The sequence below is a fragment of the Capricornis sumatraensis genome, chromosome 4 (genome assembly GCF_032405125.1).
Source record: "Capricornis sumatraensis isolate serow.1 chromosome 4, serow.2, whole genome shotgun sequence".
Classification (NCBI taxonomy): domain Eukaryota; kingdom Metazoa; phylum Chordata; class Mammalia; order Artiodactyla; family Bovidae; genus Capricornis; species Capricornis sumatraensis.
The window spans coordinates 133,083,397-133,099,988 of record NC_091072.1 but is presented as its reverse complement, the minus strand read 5'-3'; the positions used below and the strand labels follow the sequence as shown (position 1 = coordinate 133,099,988).

Sequence of the window (16,592 nt, the reverse complement as noted above, 5' to 3'; positions counted from 1 at the left end):
GCAAGAGTACTGGAGTGGGGCGCCATTGCCTTCTCCCTTGATCGCTATAGGTCTATCATAAAACATAGCATGTGTATTTCAGTTTTGGTCTTCTAGGCCCTCTCTCCTGTAGATGGTAAGCTCTTTTAAGGTAAACTCTGAGACTCATCGGTTTTTGTTTCTATAACATCCAGAAAACTGCCATATCAGTTCCTGTGTGTCATGCTCAGTTGCTAAGTCATGTTCTACTCTTTGCAACCCCCGTGGACTGTAGCCCACCAGCCTCCTCTGTCCATGGGGTTTCCCAGGCAAGAATACTAGAGTGGGTTGCCATTGCCTTCTCCAGGGGATCTTCCTGACTCAGAGATCAAACTGACATCTCCTGCGTTGCAAGTGGATTCTTTACCACTGAGCCACTAGGGAAGCCCTGCTTGTCAGTTAGTAGGTGGTAAATATAAGCTTATTCGTATCATGAATAATATAATTAATATAGAAAGTATTTTTTAATTCTTGCTTATGACTACCTGTATCCATTCCTCCTGTCATTCATTCAACTAATTTCCTTATGTGTCTCTATGGTTGAAAAGCAACTTAATTTAATATCCTTTTTCTGAACTGTTTTTGAAATTGATCTTAACATTTTATAACGTACAAGAAAAAAATTTATAATAAAATTGTTGAAGGAATCATCAGCATTTCCACAAAAATTTTGGTTGATGGCATATCTCATAGCCATCGGCTTTGTTCGTTTGTTGTTACTATTTGTTTCTTTTTCCTTCCAGATTGTACATGGTAAATCATTACTATTTCATTAAGTACCCTCAAATTGCCTTGCAGATCATCCTGGTAACTTGTATTGTTAACTCTTTAATATGGTCTCAAATCAGAATTTCCTGTGAACCACTTTTTCTTACCTTTGTTATGTTTATCACTTTATTATGTCAACACTTTACCATTTACTTGGTACTGTGGAACAGAAACTAGAAAGAACATAATTCACTTAGTAAAACGTCTGTCCATGGAGAAGTTTACAGTCCAACATGAGAATCTTTGCCTAACTTCCAAAGTCTCAGCCTGTGTCTAAAATGATCACTCAAACGAAGGCACATTATAATCTGGTTGCGTAGACAGGAACAGCTGCCTGCTTACCCCCTCTGCTTGGAGATTTGCCAGTCCCTGCATGTTCAACATATTCCTCAAATCTGCCTCTCACCTATTGTCCCCTTCTCAGTTCATCTTGTCACTCACCTGTTCACATCAGAAAGCTCAGGGTTGTCTATGATTCCTCTCTTTCTTCCTCACAGTTGCCAAGTCCTGTTAACTATACCTCACGAAAGTACCTCATGTTTACCTATGCAACTTCTTTTCCATTATCCCCATCCTAGTCCAAGCCACCATCATGAAGCATCCTCCCAGCTAGGTCATTTCCCTCTCTTCCTGCCACGCTTCAAAGACTTTGTGCAACTCATATAATTGTCCTTATTTGCTTACTCTCTGTCTTACCATTGGAATCAAAGCTCGCTGCTTAAGAGTTCGAAATTAATTTTTTTTAGTCCACAGGAAGCATAACAGTACTATCAAACATGTCTCTTAAAAAAACTTTTATGAGTTGAATTCGTAGACAAAGCAAAGAACGATGTAACAAGAAATTATCCCAATAATCTAGGTGGAAATCTTGAGAGCCTGAATGGAGTGGGAGTAATAATTCCAAGATACAAACAGAACCTTGTATTGGATATTACCAGATGTCAAATACTGTTCACAATACATCTCAAGGACACAGTAATGCTTCTTGCCATCTTCCTCTTATTTCCCTACTCTCAAAAATGATTATTATGACATACACATCAAGTGTTTACATATCATTTGGTTCTTAACTCCTATGAATAAGATGGAAAAACTGCCATGTACTTAACACACAAATAAGTAGTCTAATTTGGTGCTTTCTCAGGAAAGAAAATTTTCAAAAGGAGGAAAGTCTACTGTCAAATTACTCAGCACCTCCTGCAGAACCACAAGATGTGGAAGAAAGTCATTGAGGAGGAACAGCGGTTGGCGGGCATAGAGGACCAGTCCCCCCAGCAGCATCCCTCAGAACAGATCCAGGCCATCAGGGAAGAAGACGAAGAAAAGGGGAAGCAGAAAGGAGAGGAGACGCCAGCCCCAAAGCCAAACCAGTGACAATGGATAGAATGAGCTATGTTTCCAAGCAGAGTTACTTGTCACACAGACTCTTTTCAAGCCAGCACAATACTTAGACACAACACTGTAGAAATACAAGAAGATGGGCAAATGGCTATGGCATTTTGGGATTCTTCGCATTTTGTGTGTTTATTTTTACAGTGAGGTACATGATTTAAAAAACTCTCGCTCAGAGAAGCTTTCACATTGTAACACCAGCTTCCAAGGATTTTTTTTTTTTTAAGGAAGAAGTAATATGTGTGTGTGTATATAAGCTCTCACATAGATCCATGTAAAACATATTCACAGACACACATGCAGACACACATGCAAACCCACAGACACACTGAAAGCTGGAATTCCTGGCCCCACAATTTAGTAACATTCATATTAAGATGTATAGTGGTCACTGTGATATAATAAATCATAAAGGAAAAAAAAATGAAGGAAAACAAATCACAAAGGAGATGGTGCAGCTTAGCCCAGAAGCAGTACAGCAAATGAAGTTATGACTAAGGAGCGTTTGCTCTTAGTCCTGAGGGATGAAAGTTCCAGAGCATTGTTTGAATTCTGATACATCCTGCCAACGTTGCATGCGTGTGAGTGAGAGAGAGAGAGAGAAGTGATGCTGAGGTGTATGTACGTTCGTGTGCACCTAAGGAGAGAATTGGCTTTGGTCGTTCACAGCATGGCTGCAGCAGACGACTCAGCACAGGTGACCAAACAGGATGAAGTGCTCTCTGGAGTGTCTCCGCCTCTATCTGGCTTCAGCAGAAGCCCCTCTGCAGATGGAGGGAATTAGCAGGATGAGGGACAGGCCACACGTCTGGTTCTCCTGCTGTCCCCAGCCTTAAGCCCGGAAGACTGAGGCATTTTCCAGTCTAGTTGCTGAATGAATGTATAGGAGCTGTCTGTGAGTATGTCTGTCATTCACCTAAGATCAATTCACCATGGAAGGGGATGGCATTCTTTACACAGAAACACCTCAGAAGGAGCTGGAGTCAGGTCTTTTCATGAGAATTCTAAAAGGTAGCAGAGAAGATCTGGGAAACGACTCTTCAGTGGGCTCTCCCATGTCTTAATTTGCTGCAAAATGTGTGGTAGAAAAAGAAGGGAAGGCAAACAGAAACCCACTCTGGGACAGATGGTGAGAGATGAAGGGGAAAATTTTCAACCTAGGGCTTGGTATTTATTGACACAGTGAAAGCCTGATTCTTGGCGGCTGTTGAAGGTTGACTTTTAGTTGGCCAAAGTTGCTCGGACAGCCCTGTTGTATTCCGTGAAGGGTGTGATGGGGTGGCTTGTATCTGCAGCCTGGCCCATTGTCATGTTTCTTTTGGCAGGGAGGACTCAAGAGGGATTTGGGGGGATTGGGCCTATCATTGAAAGGCTTTTTTTGTTTGTTTGTTTTTGGTTTATCTACACTTGTTTATGCTGTGAGCCAAACCTCTATTTAAAAAAGTTGATACTCACTTTCAATATTTTATTTCATATTATTATATATTTGTCATTAACAGTTATCTTGATGTAAATATAAAGATTTGTTTGTGTTTCTGTAGATAGTTAACTTTTTTTTAAGGGAAAAGGGAAACATTTTTATAAAGTTCTATTTTAATCACCATTTTTATACATTGTAGCTATCTCCAAGCCCAGTAAGAGTGATGGTTCATTTGCATGAGGTCTGTGAACACCCACTCATCTACCTGTCCTAATTTAAATAATCATCTGATACAGTTATTTTATGCCAATTAAATGAGGATGCTGCAAACAACGTTTTTTCACTAGTAAGTAACTTCGGGTAACTCTTGGATCCGTGTCTCCCAAGCAAAAGACCATCTTAATCCCAAATGTTTATAATCAGTGTCCCTTTCTTCCCAAGACTTTTTGCTTATAACTTTTCCTTCAGTACAGCACTATATTCAAGCTGTTCATCATCTAAACAACCTTAGCTTCAAGTAAATCTAACTTGTAATCTACTTATTTCCTCTGAAATCATAGAAAAGAGTGTTTATATTGAAATGCCTTTGTTTCTCACAAATGGATACTCTTCCCTTCTAAAGCAATGATTATACAATAATCGACTGCATTCTTAAAGTAAGGCAAAGATAGTACAATCAAAAATAAAGTTTCAAGGCAACTTTCCCAATAAGTAGGAAAATATGAAAATGATCAAATGGATGTAGATTCTACCTAAATGATATATATATATATATATATATATATATATTGTAGTTAATACCAGGTCTTCATTATTTAGAACTTACTGGCTTTTCCCCCTTGTATTGCCTGTGCGACCCTATGTTTGCAAAACTTACTGTGAGTCAAATACATTTCCCAAGCAAATTTAACTATTTTCCTTTCGTTGCAAATAACAGAAGGATTTAGAAAAGCACTTATATTCACATACCTCTTGTATCTAATTACTTAAAAAAGCTAATCTTTCCCCCTGCTCCAAATACATAAATATAAAAGTCAAGGAAGAGAAAAAAAAGGTGTTGAGCAAGTTGAATGGCAGCAAAATACTTCTAAATTCATAACTGTGTATTGATGGTTTCATCAAAGCTCAGTAACCCCAACTAGGAGCCAACCTGGCTGCTAGAGTAGACGTCTAAGCACGTGGCCTGATTTTCGTTTTGTTTAAAGTGGGTGAAATAATGATAGCCAAAGCAGCAAGAACCTCTTCATTCCAGATCTGTGCTCATCAGTCCAGGCAGATTAACCATTTTTTCTTCCAAGATAAATTGCCCATTTGTTAAAGCTAAAAGTCAGTTCAGAAAAAGGAATGGAGATTCATCAAATGTGTGACTTTCATACTCCCCCCACCTACATCCCAAAGGATGCCGAGGGACATGAAAAGATACTTTCTGCTAGTGATGGTCTCCCTGTCCTTGGCAAGAGCAATATTACAGTGTTCCCTTCCAGCTCCAAAGCTTACTTCCTGTGGTGCCAGTGTATTTGTTGCAATTTACTACATTTTTATATGAGCCTAATTATAGGTGCCATTAGATAAACTCAGGTCTTATAAATGAAGGAATGTGTTGCCCTCTTACAGAAAAGGAGAATTGTATGGACAGCCATGAAGTTAATGGTAGGAAAAGTAGGAATTGGTGACCTTGATGCTTGTGGTTGCTCTCTGTTCAGTAAAAGACCAGGTGTACTAAATGTGTCACCAATATCATTTCCTGCATGCTGATAGAATGTCTTTCTGGTTATCAATCTAAGCCAACCCTGAGGATATATTGTTTCCTTGGTGAAAACACCACTTTAGCATATTTTTAAACTATAATTTGTTTTTGTAATTTACATAAGACCTGGTGTTGCTCTTAGTCAAAAATGAAGACAGTAGCTCTGTACAGAGATTTATCTATGTTGGTCTTCATCTGAGAAGTGAAGGAATTTCCTCATGTTATGTTTAAGAAAATATCTACTTTCTAAACACAAAAATCTCCATTATGTCTGTTCTGTTTTGATGGAATTCCAGAACAAATCCTAACCATTGCAGTCCCAGTAAAACTAAAGATAAGGCATTGTATGTCAAGTAGGCTTCATTGCACGTATGTATTGTCATTTCCTCACGCCCTTGCCTCTCTAAGATTTGCAGTGTCCCGTGTCTCCTTCCCAGAGAACTTTCACTGAAGGGAAAAGCTGTGCAAAAGGCATGAGACTCAGGCCTATTCTTTGTTTAAATGATGAAAAAAATATAAATTATTTTCTAAGTAATAAAGATATGAAAATTATCATTGTAAATAAAGATTAAAGTTTGAAACAACTGCTTTACAAACGTGAGCTATTTGTGTTATGAACAACTGGCAAATGATGAGTCAAAAAAATTTTCTGCTTTAGGAGGTATTTTGGGTGCTTTCATGTTAGTATAGGGATCTCTACTGTCCTTGTCATTTACAAAATTTCTAAAATAATAGTGAAAGCCACAATAAGGGTCTCATAATCCTGCTCTTCCATTCTAAGTCTGATTCCTGCTTAATACTTTTCCTTTTTTCAAACTGACAAAAGACTCCAGTAAAACAGTCTGTATACTTTCATAATCTAGAGTGAATAAAATTCTCCATATAATAGTCAGCTAGTGAGTGTGGGGGAAAAAAAATCAATAAAATTTCAAATGCTAACAGCTCACTGCCTGATATCTGAGCACTACAACATCTGTATACTCTCAGACCAAACTGAATTCCTTTCATCTGCCTTCTCTAACATGCAGCAGAATACTGCATAACCATTGTTCTAGGTCATTCATTTCTCTATGAAATAAAACTATGACCTTGCTGATATTGTCTGTCCACCCAGATGGAACTCTAGGAGACCAAGGTCTTTCCTGGTGGCCCAGTGGTTAAGACTCCACGCTTCCAATGCAGGAGGGTGTGGTGTGGGTTCATTCCCTGGTCAGCAAAGAAAGATCCCACGTGCTGCACTGCATGACCACACTCCCCCCACCCCCTGCCAAAATAGAACAATTGGCCATTTTAGGTGACAAACATTCTGGAATTAAACTATGCTTAGCATTTCTAATCAGAGGGAAATATACCAGTTTTAGGTCTTATATTCATTTGTTCCTCCAGAAAATACTCAAATTCTTATTGTGAATTTGGGGATAAAGTACTTAACTATAAGCACTGAGTCAAAGAACAAGCAGTGCATTAGATAATGAATTTAAATTGAGGTTTGCATAAGTATTTGTGGTTTGTCACTAGTGAGCCATGGCTCGGGAAGAACAAGGACATGTTTTTCAATCTAAATCATACACCAGAGATGTTAGCTAATTTATGCTGCCATGTAACACATTTCATTTGTTAAAATGATGCTGCTTTTACCTCATCTGAACTGATCTTTATGTTCACACTATCAAGTCATTCTAACAGCAGGTTAATAATGATGACAAAAAATAATTGAACATTTTGTTGCTAAATATGTTTGAATATAGAAAACTGAAGATTAAGGCATTATTTAGTTGGTTGAACTCAATATCATGATCCAAAAAATACTGATCTGGTATAAATTATTTTTATATTCCATACGGTAAAACCGTATGGGGTTCTTATGAATCCAGATTCCCCATCTAAAGGCAGCTAGTTATTTTCTCTGTCATACTTATAAGGTTGATTATATTGTTAGGCATTGGTATCATGGATTTCTACTTCTCTGAGGAGTTGTGGAGCAAAGAAGAAAAGGCAAGCCTTATTATTGATAAGAAATACTGAAAATGTCCATGTTCAGACAAATTTTCTCAATTGTTTCACATTAAGAAGTGATTCTTCAATCATGCACATAATTCAAACAAAAAATGCCTCAAAGAGAATAATATTAAATCGTACATACCTACTATCAAGAATATTAAATTTCAGTATTTGGAATGAAGCTTTTTACACTTTTAATCAATTACTATGAAACCCACAAAATGATATTTCATAGTGTAGAGATGCTAAATGTTTTGCTATAGTCAGAACTACTATTATGTAACAGAAAACTAGAAAAAATATTTAATACTTTTTCCAATACTCTGTGTGCCTCAGGGAGGAAAATATTTTATGAAGAGTCCAATAAATACATGAAATAGATAAAAATAAATTTAGTTCCCATAATTTAATTAGATTTAGGGTATAGAGTCTGAATTATCCCAAGAAAGAGAAATGCATTATCTAGCAATTTGTCATGGTTTAGGTTGTTTTAAGATAAATGTTAGTCGCTCAGGTGTGCTCAGCTCTGCGACCCCATGAACTGCAGCCCACCAGGGTCCTCTGTACATGGGACTTTCCAGGCAAGGATACTGGAGTGGGTCGCCATTTCCTTCTCCAGGGGACCTTCCTGACCCAGGGATCAAACCAGGGTCTTCTGCACTGCAGGCAGATTATTTACCAACTGAGCTAGGAGGGAAGCCCTTGTTTTAAGATAAATGATTTACTAATGTAGATTGTATTTCACTAAATTCTAACACAGTTAAGAACCCAAATACTTATCTTCATTAATGAGAAAAATTAAATCTTACTAACCTTTCACAGAGCAAGCACTGACAAGTCAATAAACCACACACACTACATTCATCTGCCAAGACTGATCAAATGGTAGGTTAAAATTTGAAATTCACAAGTATAAAAGTAATTTTAAAAATATTTTTTAAAGCATAAATGCTTTAAATTTTTGGTAAGTAGAAATACCTATTTCAAATGAAACACACAAATTCTTTGACCAAAAAAGTCAAATTATAGGGGAAAAGTATAATTTATCTCCAAATTTACTTGTCTAACTCAAAATTAGTACAGGAAAAAATCCATCTGAAATTCTCTTCTCCAATGATAAGGAGAAAGAGGACTTTCACCTCATTTTAATGCACCACCCCTAGTTTTATCATGTAGCCCAATGGTACTAAAAACCAAAAAAGAAAAAAAAAAAAAAAAACAGTGGATTGGGAGTGAACACTGCATAAAACTTGAAGTCTCATCCCAGGACCCCTCTCCATCTTTTCTGTGGCAAACCAATTTAGTTCTTAGTTACTCTAGAGCAAAGGGACTTAATGGATCCATATTTCAACCCTGACTTCCTTGTACAATCAGCACTTACACACACATTTTGCAATGTGAACTAGCCCTTAGCTGCTTGAATACTTTATGAAGGGAGGGATTTTTTTTTAATGTAGTAATTTTTCTTGCTATATAATAACAAAATATTCATATAGTTTAATGTGAAATTAAAAGTAATTATCTAAAGATGTTTTCTTTGTGTATATCAGTTGTTAGTTGATAGAATTTTCCATCATTTTTCTTTTGAAAATTGATTATATTTATGACTCAAAAATGCATATTATACCAGATATTTCATTTTAGCTATGGATAAGCATAATCCAGTACTACAGTATTTCTCTTTAAATAACAACCCTGACATATCTATTTATCACCTGTCAGTGGAGTTTCAATGGTCTGATGTTAAGTATATATTTGTTAATTAGTTTTAAAAAGTCACTATTTTAATACTCTGTAAAAATATGTGCATGGGATATTTTGCTATATTTGCTTAACTGGTGCAGTTTTTGCCATTTATGAATGTCAGTTCATTTCCTAATACATTCTCACAGAAGAATGCATACTGTTTCTATTTCAACAAGAATAGTGTGTTAGTTGACAAGCACTGGAAATAAATTATCTCTAATTCCAACTACCCCCCTAATATTTCTTCCTATAGATTTTTTTTTTTGTCATACACATCACAAAATGAAATTGGTGCTCCTTCAGATATTCTGAAATTTGCAATGCAAAATAATGAAAACAAGACTCTCCCTGGCTTTTTATAATAATATTAAGATATGCAACTGAAAGAACTTTAATTCAGAGTATTTTGGGTTTTGACTGGTTTGGTTAAATTGATTTGGGTTTTGGTGTTAAAATATGTTGTGATTCTTGGTGGGGCAGTTGCTCTGATCAGTCATTACCTCTTCCTGACAAAAACTTTCATTGGAAAGTTCAAATTAGCATGTCCCAAATATTTGTCTCTGTATTATTTTTAAACCAGAATATTGAATTAATTTAATTTAGTATTCCTAGAAAGCAATATTTTCAAATAACTACCAAAGTAACACTGTAAGGGATGTCATTTGTACATGATGCTTTTTAACAATGTAATGCTCATCAATCTTGACAAACCTGAATATGTTTATTAATAACTTTCCAAATTTATCAACTTTTAAAAACAAAAGAATGAAGCATTGAACTTAAGTGATCATTTTGCAGTTGAAATAAATATTGTCTTCTCACCTGTATCTTGCACTTAATATATGTAGCAATACTTTGTATTGTCCTATAACAAGTATTTGTTAAGTGACTTAGTTAATGACTGATAAATGTTTTGTAAAAAGTAGAATCTGTACAGAAAAAGAAATTAGATAAATTGTATTTATTTTTATTATTTTTTAGCTTAGACACTATAATGATGCTCCTTTTTGGCCAGAATTACTGGAAGTGCCTCTTGGTTTTTATATATATATATAAATATTATAGTAAATATATACTCAAAATTATTAGAATTGTGTCACAGATGATTGATGTGGATGTTACAATGTGAAGACAATGTATAATATAAATATTCTGTGGTATCATGTATGATGTAGTCATTTCTATAACCAAAGCTCTCCATTCAGTTTCAAAGTCATCCTTCTCATATTCCAATGCAGTAGCCTGTACCCAGCCTACACTGTAGTGATGCATTTAGCTTCCTACAACTTCCAAGGACTCCTGGAGACTTCTATTCCCATGGTCATACACCTCTTCCTAACACTGATGAATTCTTAGCTGCATTAATCTTCATCTAACTTTCTTCAGCTAAACTTATAGCCACCCAAGATATCTACCCTCTAATCGCTGAGAAACTGTAAACGTGTAAAATTACTGTGTCCTTTCTCTAACTGAATAGCTAGCACCAAAACCAAGATAACCAGATTTTTGATAGTTAGCTTCCAAGTCCTATAAAATACACAGTGCTGTCACTTATACCATGAATCCCACAATTTATCCTAGACTATCTATGAACATCTAGTGTGTGGGAGTATTTGTTGTACAGACTCAGAATTGATTTTGTTCTGTGTAGATGAAAAGTTTACAAAACTTTGAATGATTTGAAAACACTCAAATAGAGTTCTCTGAAACAAACAAAAGCAAAATGCAATTTCCATTCAAAGTTCCCAAGGAATCAATTCTTCAGTCTACACAGATCAATTTCCCCATTATCTATGAAAAAAAATTCAAATGTCTAAGCCTATTATATTCAAAGATCCCTTCACTCTGGCCTCAAACCTTTCCCCCATCTAAAGGAACAAGCTATTTATTATTTATATTCCTCTATCTTAGGCAAATCAACTTAGCGGGGTATTTTCACACTCTACATAGATACATTATCTTTCTCCCTTTATGCATACACTCACATACACAACACACACACACAAATTCTTCCAACTAGACACAACACAACAGGACTAAATTGACTATGATTTTTTGAGTTCTGCACTCTATCCGTCTCCCAGTTCTCTTGTAGTGATAGTCTGGTCCTCACAGAAAGCAGATAATAAGTAGGTAGTCCAATCTTAACTTTCATCTCCTTCTTGCATTCAGTTCAGTTCAGTTCAGTTGCTCAGTCGTGTCTGACTCTTTGCGACCCCATGAATCGCAGCACGCCAGGCCTCCCTGGCCAACACTAACTCCCAGAGTTCACTCAGACTCACGTCCATCGAGTCAGTGATGCCATCAAGCCATCTCATCCTCTATTGTCCCCTTCCCCTCCTGCCCCCAATCCCTCCCAGCATCAGAGTCTTTTCCAATGAGTCAACTCTTCGCATGAGGCAGCCAAAGTACTAGAGTTTAAGCTTTAGCATCATTCCTTCCAAAGAAATCCCAGGGCTGATCTCCTTTAGAAAGGACTGGTTGGATCTCTTTCCAGTCCAAGGGACTCTCAAGAATCTTCTCCAACACCACAGTTTAAAAGCATCAATTCTTCAGTGCTCAGCTTTCTTCACAGTCCAACTCTCACATCCATATATAACTACTGGAAAAACCATAGCCTTGACTAGACGAACCTTAGTCAGCAAAGTAATGTCTCTGCTTTCAAATATGCTAGCTAGGTTGGTCATAACTTTTCTTCCAAGGAGTAAGCGTCTTTTAATTTCATGGCTGCATTCACCAAATTGGAAGTGGTCAAACAAGAGATGGTAAGAGTGAACGTCGACATTCTAGGAATCAGCGAACTAAAATGGACTGGAATGGGTGAATTTAACTCAGATGACCATTATATCTACTACTGTGGGCAGGAATCCCTCAGAAGAAATGGAGTAGCCATCATGGTCAACAAAAGTCTGAAATGCAGTACTTGGATGCAATCTCAAAAATGACAGAATGATCTCTGTTCGTTTCCAAGGCAAACTATTCAATATCACGGTAGTCCAAGTCTATACCCCAACCAGTAACCCTGAAGAAGCTGAAGATGAACGGTTCTATGAAGACCTACAAGATCTTTTAGAACTAACACCCCCAAAAAAGATGTCCTTTTCATTATAGGGGACTGGAATGCAAAAGTAGGAAGTCAAGAAACACCTGGAGTAACAGGCAAATTTGGCCTTGGAATGCGGAATGAAGCAGGGCAAAGACTAATAGAGTTTTGCCAAGAAAATGCACTGGTCATAGCAAACACCCTCTTCCAACCCTTCTTGCATTAGATGCTACCAAACTGGCCTTAGATAAGAAAGGTAATTTATGTGATGGGGTAAGGATGATAGATAAATTATAATGAAGCCTGAGATCCAGGCCAGAGGAGAGGGTTGGCCAAGGTCACGGCCTAAAACAGCCTCAGAGAGCAGCTCAGTATGTCCTTGGGCATACTAATCCACACCTGATCCAACTCTACAGATCACTCCTGCTCCCACTGAGCCACATGAGGTGGAGCTTGGGAAATGGGTACCACACCCTGACCAATGAAAAGAAAAACAAAATTAGTTCTTACATAATTAGAAAAACTTCTGCCCATTTGACTGGTTTTAAGCAACAGTCTTGCTTCTTTTAAATCCTGAAACCACTCCATGTCCAGGTCATTCTTTCTTACACTATTACTGGCTTAAGAAAGGAGACCTGGGGTCTTCCTGGTGGCTCAGTGATAAAGAATTTGCCTGCCAATTCTCTCCCTGTCTCTCACAGGAGACACAGGTTCAATCCCTGACCCAGGAAAATCTCACATGCAGCAGAGCCTTGCACCACAACTATTGAGCCTGTGCTCTAGAGCCTGGGAGCCACAACGACTGAGCCTGTGTACCCTGGAGCCCATGCCCCACAAGCAGAGAAGCCACCACAATGAGAAGCCTGCACATCGCAACTACAGAATAGCCCCCACTCCTGGCAACTCGAGAAAAACCCTGGCAGCAACAAAAACCCAGCACAGCCAAAAATTAAAAAGATAAATAAACAGCTCTTTAAAAAATTAAGACCCAGGTCCACCTCTGCTGTAATCTGACAGATGTGAAGAGTTGTTGAGTGGCCCGCGCTGTTTCCTGGGGTCATCTGGGCTACTAGGACCAGACAGAGCGGGATGGGAGAGGGGAGTGTCGCTTCACACTGTGTAGTTAGTCGGGAGGTGGAATAGCTCCTCCTCCATTGTCAAAGTGACTGGCTTTTCCCCACCAGATGCCAAAGGTGAATTCATAGAAGGCTTGGACTCTATCCTTCAGGGACTTCAAAGTAGATAGAGATGATATATTAGTTTTCTGTTTCTCCCATAAGATAGTACCACAAAATCCATAACTTAAAACCAGGCCAACTTATTAACTTGCAGCTCTGTCAGAAGTCCGGATAGGCTTGGCTGGACTCTACTTTGGATCTCTCATAAGACTGAAATCAAGTGTTTGCCAGCCTGGCCTCTTTTCTGAAGTGTCTAGAATCATCCAGCTTGTTGGCAGAATACAGTTCCTTCCAATTACAGGGCCGAGGTTCCGTTTCTTTGCTGACGTTCTTCTGGGAACGTCTCTTAGCTTCTAAGTTCCTCTGAGCATTGCCCCTCTCACCCAGCTCCCATTCTACCTTCGGACTAGTAGTGACATATGATTCCTTCTTATATTCTGAAACTTTCTAATTTCTGCTGCTGCATTCTTTCTTACTCCAGCTCCTGAAAATTTTATGCTTTTAAGGACCCATGTGATTACCTTAGATCCAAATGATCCAAGCTCATCTCCTTATATTAAGATCTTTAACATGAATTACACCTGAAAACTCTTTTGCCATGTGAAAATGAGTGCTAGTGGCTCAGTCAGGTCTGACTCTTTGTGACCCCGTGAACTATAGCCCGCCAGGCTCCTCTGCCCATGGAATTCTCCAGAAAAAGATACTGGAGTGGGTTATGCAACCATACCCTTCTCCAGGGGGTCTTCCCAACCCAGGGATTGAACCCGGGTCTCCCACATTGCAGGTGGTATTCTGCATTGCAGGCAGATTCTTTACCATTGAACATATTTACAGTTTCTTGGGGACTAGAGGGTAGATATTTTTGGTAGCTATAATTTTATCTTCCACAAATCATGAAAAGAATGAGGAACACAGTTAAGATAATGAAGGCATATGAACCACACAGCTGTTCCACATCATGGAAGCTCACGTCTGTAATGAAACTGGTAGCTCAGTTTTAAACAGCCAGCAATGACAATGGTGAAAGCGGGAAAGGCCCAGTCTTGAGAACATTGGAACAGCCTATTGAAAATAAGCTGCTGGGGGGGGACTCCAATCAAGATGGTGGGATACAAGGACAGAGTTCACCTCTTCTCACATCCAAAAATGCACCTATGCATGGGACAGTTCTCACATAATGCATACTGAACACTGGCAGAAGATCTCAGAAACCTAGAAGTGCAAGAATGATCTCCACATAACTGGGTAGGAGGAAATTAAAAAAAAAAATCTGGGAAGGGCCCTGCCCCACTGGGAGAGAGCTACAAAAGAGGAAATATTCTTGCACCCTGGGAAGACCCCTTCACCGTGTAGAGATAGACTGGGGAGAAAAAAGAGCTTCAGAAGCTTAGAGGAGAGCACAGCAATGGGCTTGCAGCAGACAGAGCAGAGGAAGACCTGCACAGATGGTCCCACCCTGCACCCCCAAACCTGGGATGTGCATCCACTGGTACAGGCAGGGGCCAGGTGCTGAAACTCAAGCCACAGAGGACAGATCTGGGACAGGACTGGGGTTAGCTGTGCAGAGACAGCCTAAAGGGGTTAGAGTGTGGTAGTGCTGCAACCCAGAGTGTACGCAAAAGAAGCCAGGGCCTGCCATAGTGCCATTGTTGAGGTGCACGCAAAGGAAGGAGTAGAGCCCACCATAGCTGTCTCATTGTAGGTGTGCTCATAATGGGCATGGTGCCACCATTGAAACCCTATTGTTAATGCACATACAAGCAAAGAAAAGGATGGGCCTACCATAGCAACCTCTTTCTCCAAGCACTCTCATCTGGCTTGGTGCTACCTCTATGAGCTCTGGGAATATGCAAGTTACCCATTCATAGGCAGGGCTGAAATCAGAACTGATGCCTAGGGGCCATGCAAATTAAGAAGCAGGGCTGAAATCTGAGGCTTCTCCCTATGCCAGTGTGATCCACAGATTTACCACTGCTGGCTTTGGAAACTCAGCATCTTCGGGACATCCTTGTGAACAGTGGGTGCTCCCATGACTGAGACGGCTCAGACCTTAGAAGCTATAGGTTTCATGGGTGCATGCACATGGAGGCAGGGCTGGGCCAGGGTCTGGGCTGTCTCTATAATTCCCAAGGAGGGTCCAGAGGTAAGACTACTGAAAACAGTCCTAGTAATCTGACTTCAGTGGATCTGAGCCTACAGATGTACATTATGGCTTTGTAACATGCCTTAGGGACACCAGGGCCAATTGCCAGCATTCCCATGGTTGAGGTGGGGCTGTCAGTGTCCAAACAGTATACTTTGTGAGTCCATGCAATGGGTGACGGGCAACACCATAAAGCCCACATCCTGGTAGACAGCTTCAGTGGAGGGATATTCAGTAGCTCCATTCCCAATGGGAGAACTCCAATATTCCACCCATCTCACGCTGCAGCTCAAAAACAGATCTGGAGACTTCTATACCAATAACTAGGGAGGAGACTCTTCCTCTGAAAGGGCTGTTACAATCACACAGCAAAGAAGAGGCTTCACTCAACATCCAGTGAAGGCTTTTGGTCACCACAACACAAGTCACACCCCATATGAAGGGGATAATAGCCAGCGCAAACTGAGGAAAGAGGTGGGAGGCACCCACACTAAAAACAGACCTTTACACCAAAAATATTAACACCACATAGGCTACATTGGCATGCCCCCATATAAAGACAGTCCTCTAAGAACAGTAATTTTTTTTCTGTTGACACATATAGTAAAAGAAATATAAGCAAAAATGAAGCACAAGAACCACTCCATATTACAAGATCAAGCAATGCCTGAAAGAAGGAATAAAACAGACCATTTAAGTTTAATCGCCTGCAAATGCAGGAGACCTGGGTTCGATCCCTGGGTTGGGAAGATCCCCTGGAGAAAGGAAATGCTACTCACTCCAGGATTCTTGCTGGAGAATCCCCCTTTTGGTAGCAAATCCACCTGCAATGCAGGAGACCCAGGTTTGATTACTGGATTGGGAAGATCCACTGGAGAAGGGATAGGCTGCCCACTCCAGTATTCTTGGGCTTCCCTTGTGGCTCAGCCGTAAAGAATCTGCCTTCAATGTGAGAGACCTGGGTTCAATCCCTGGGGTGGGAAGATCCCCTGGAGAAGGGACCAACTACCCACTCCAGTATTCTGGCTTAAGAATTCCATGGACTGTATAGTCTATGGGGTTGCAAAGAGTCGGACGTGACTGAGAGACTTTCAGTTAAGTCTAATAGGCACTTTTTAAAAAGGAGATAATGAAAA

The 16,592-nt window shown here is 39.3% G+C and overlaps 1 protein-coding gene across 1 annotated transcript in view; it reads left to right on the top strand.

The window, feature by feature from the left end:
* The window catches only part of PDE3A (phosphodiesterase 3A), a 141,861-nt gene extending 138,940 nt beyond the window's left edge, over positions 1-2,921 (top strand). The window contains exon 15 of the mRNA XM_068970313.1: positions 1,931-2,921. Within this exon, the coding sequence (XP_068826414.1) occupies positions 1,931-2,160 (230 nt within the window). The 3' untranslated portion in view covers positions 2,161-2,921. The remainder of the gene's footprint in view (positions 1-1,930) is intronic.
* Positions 2,922-16,592: the final 13,671 nt, after the last annotated feature.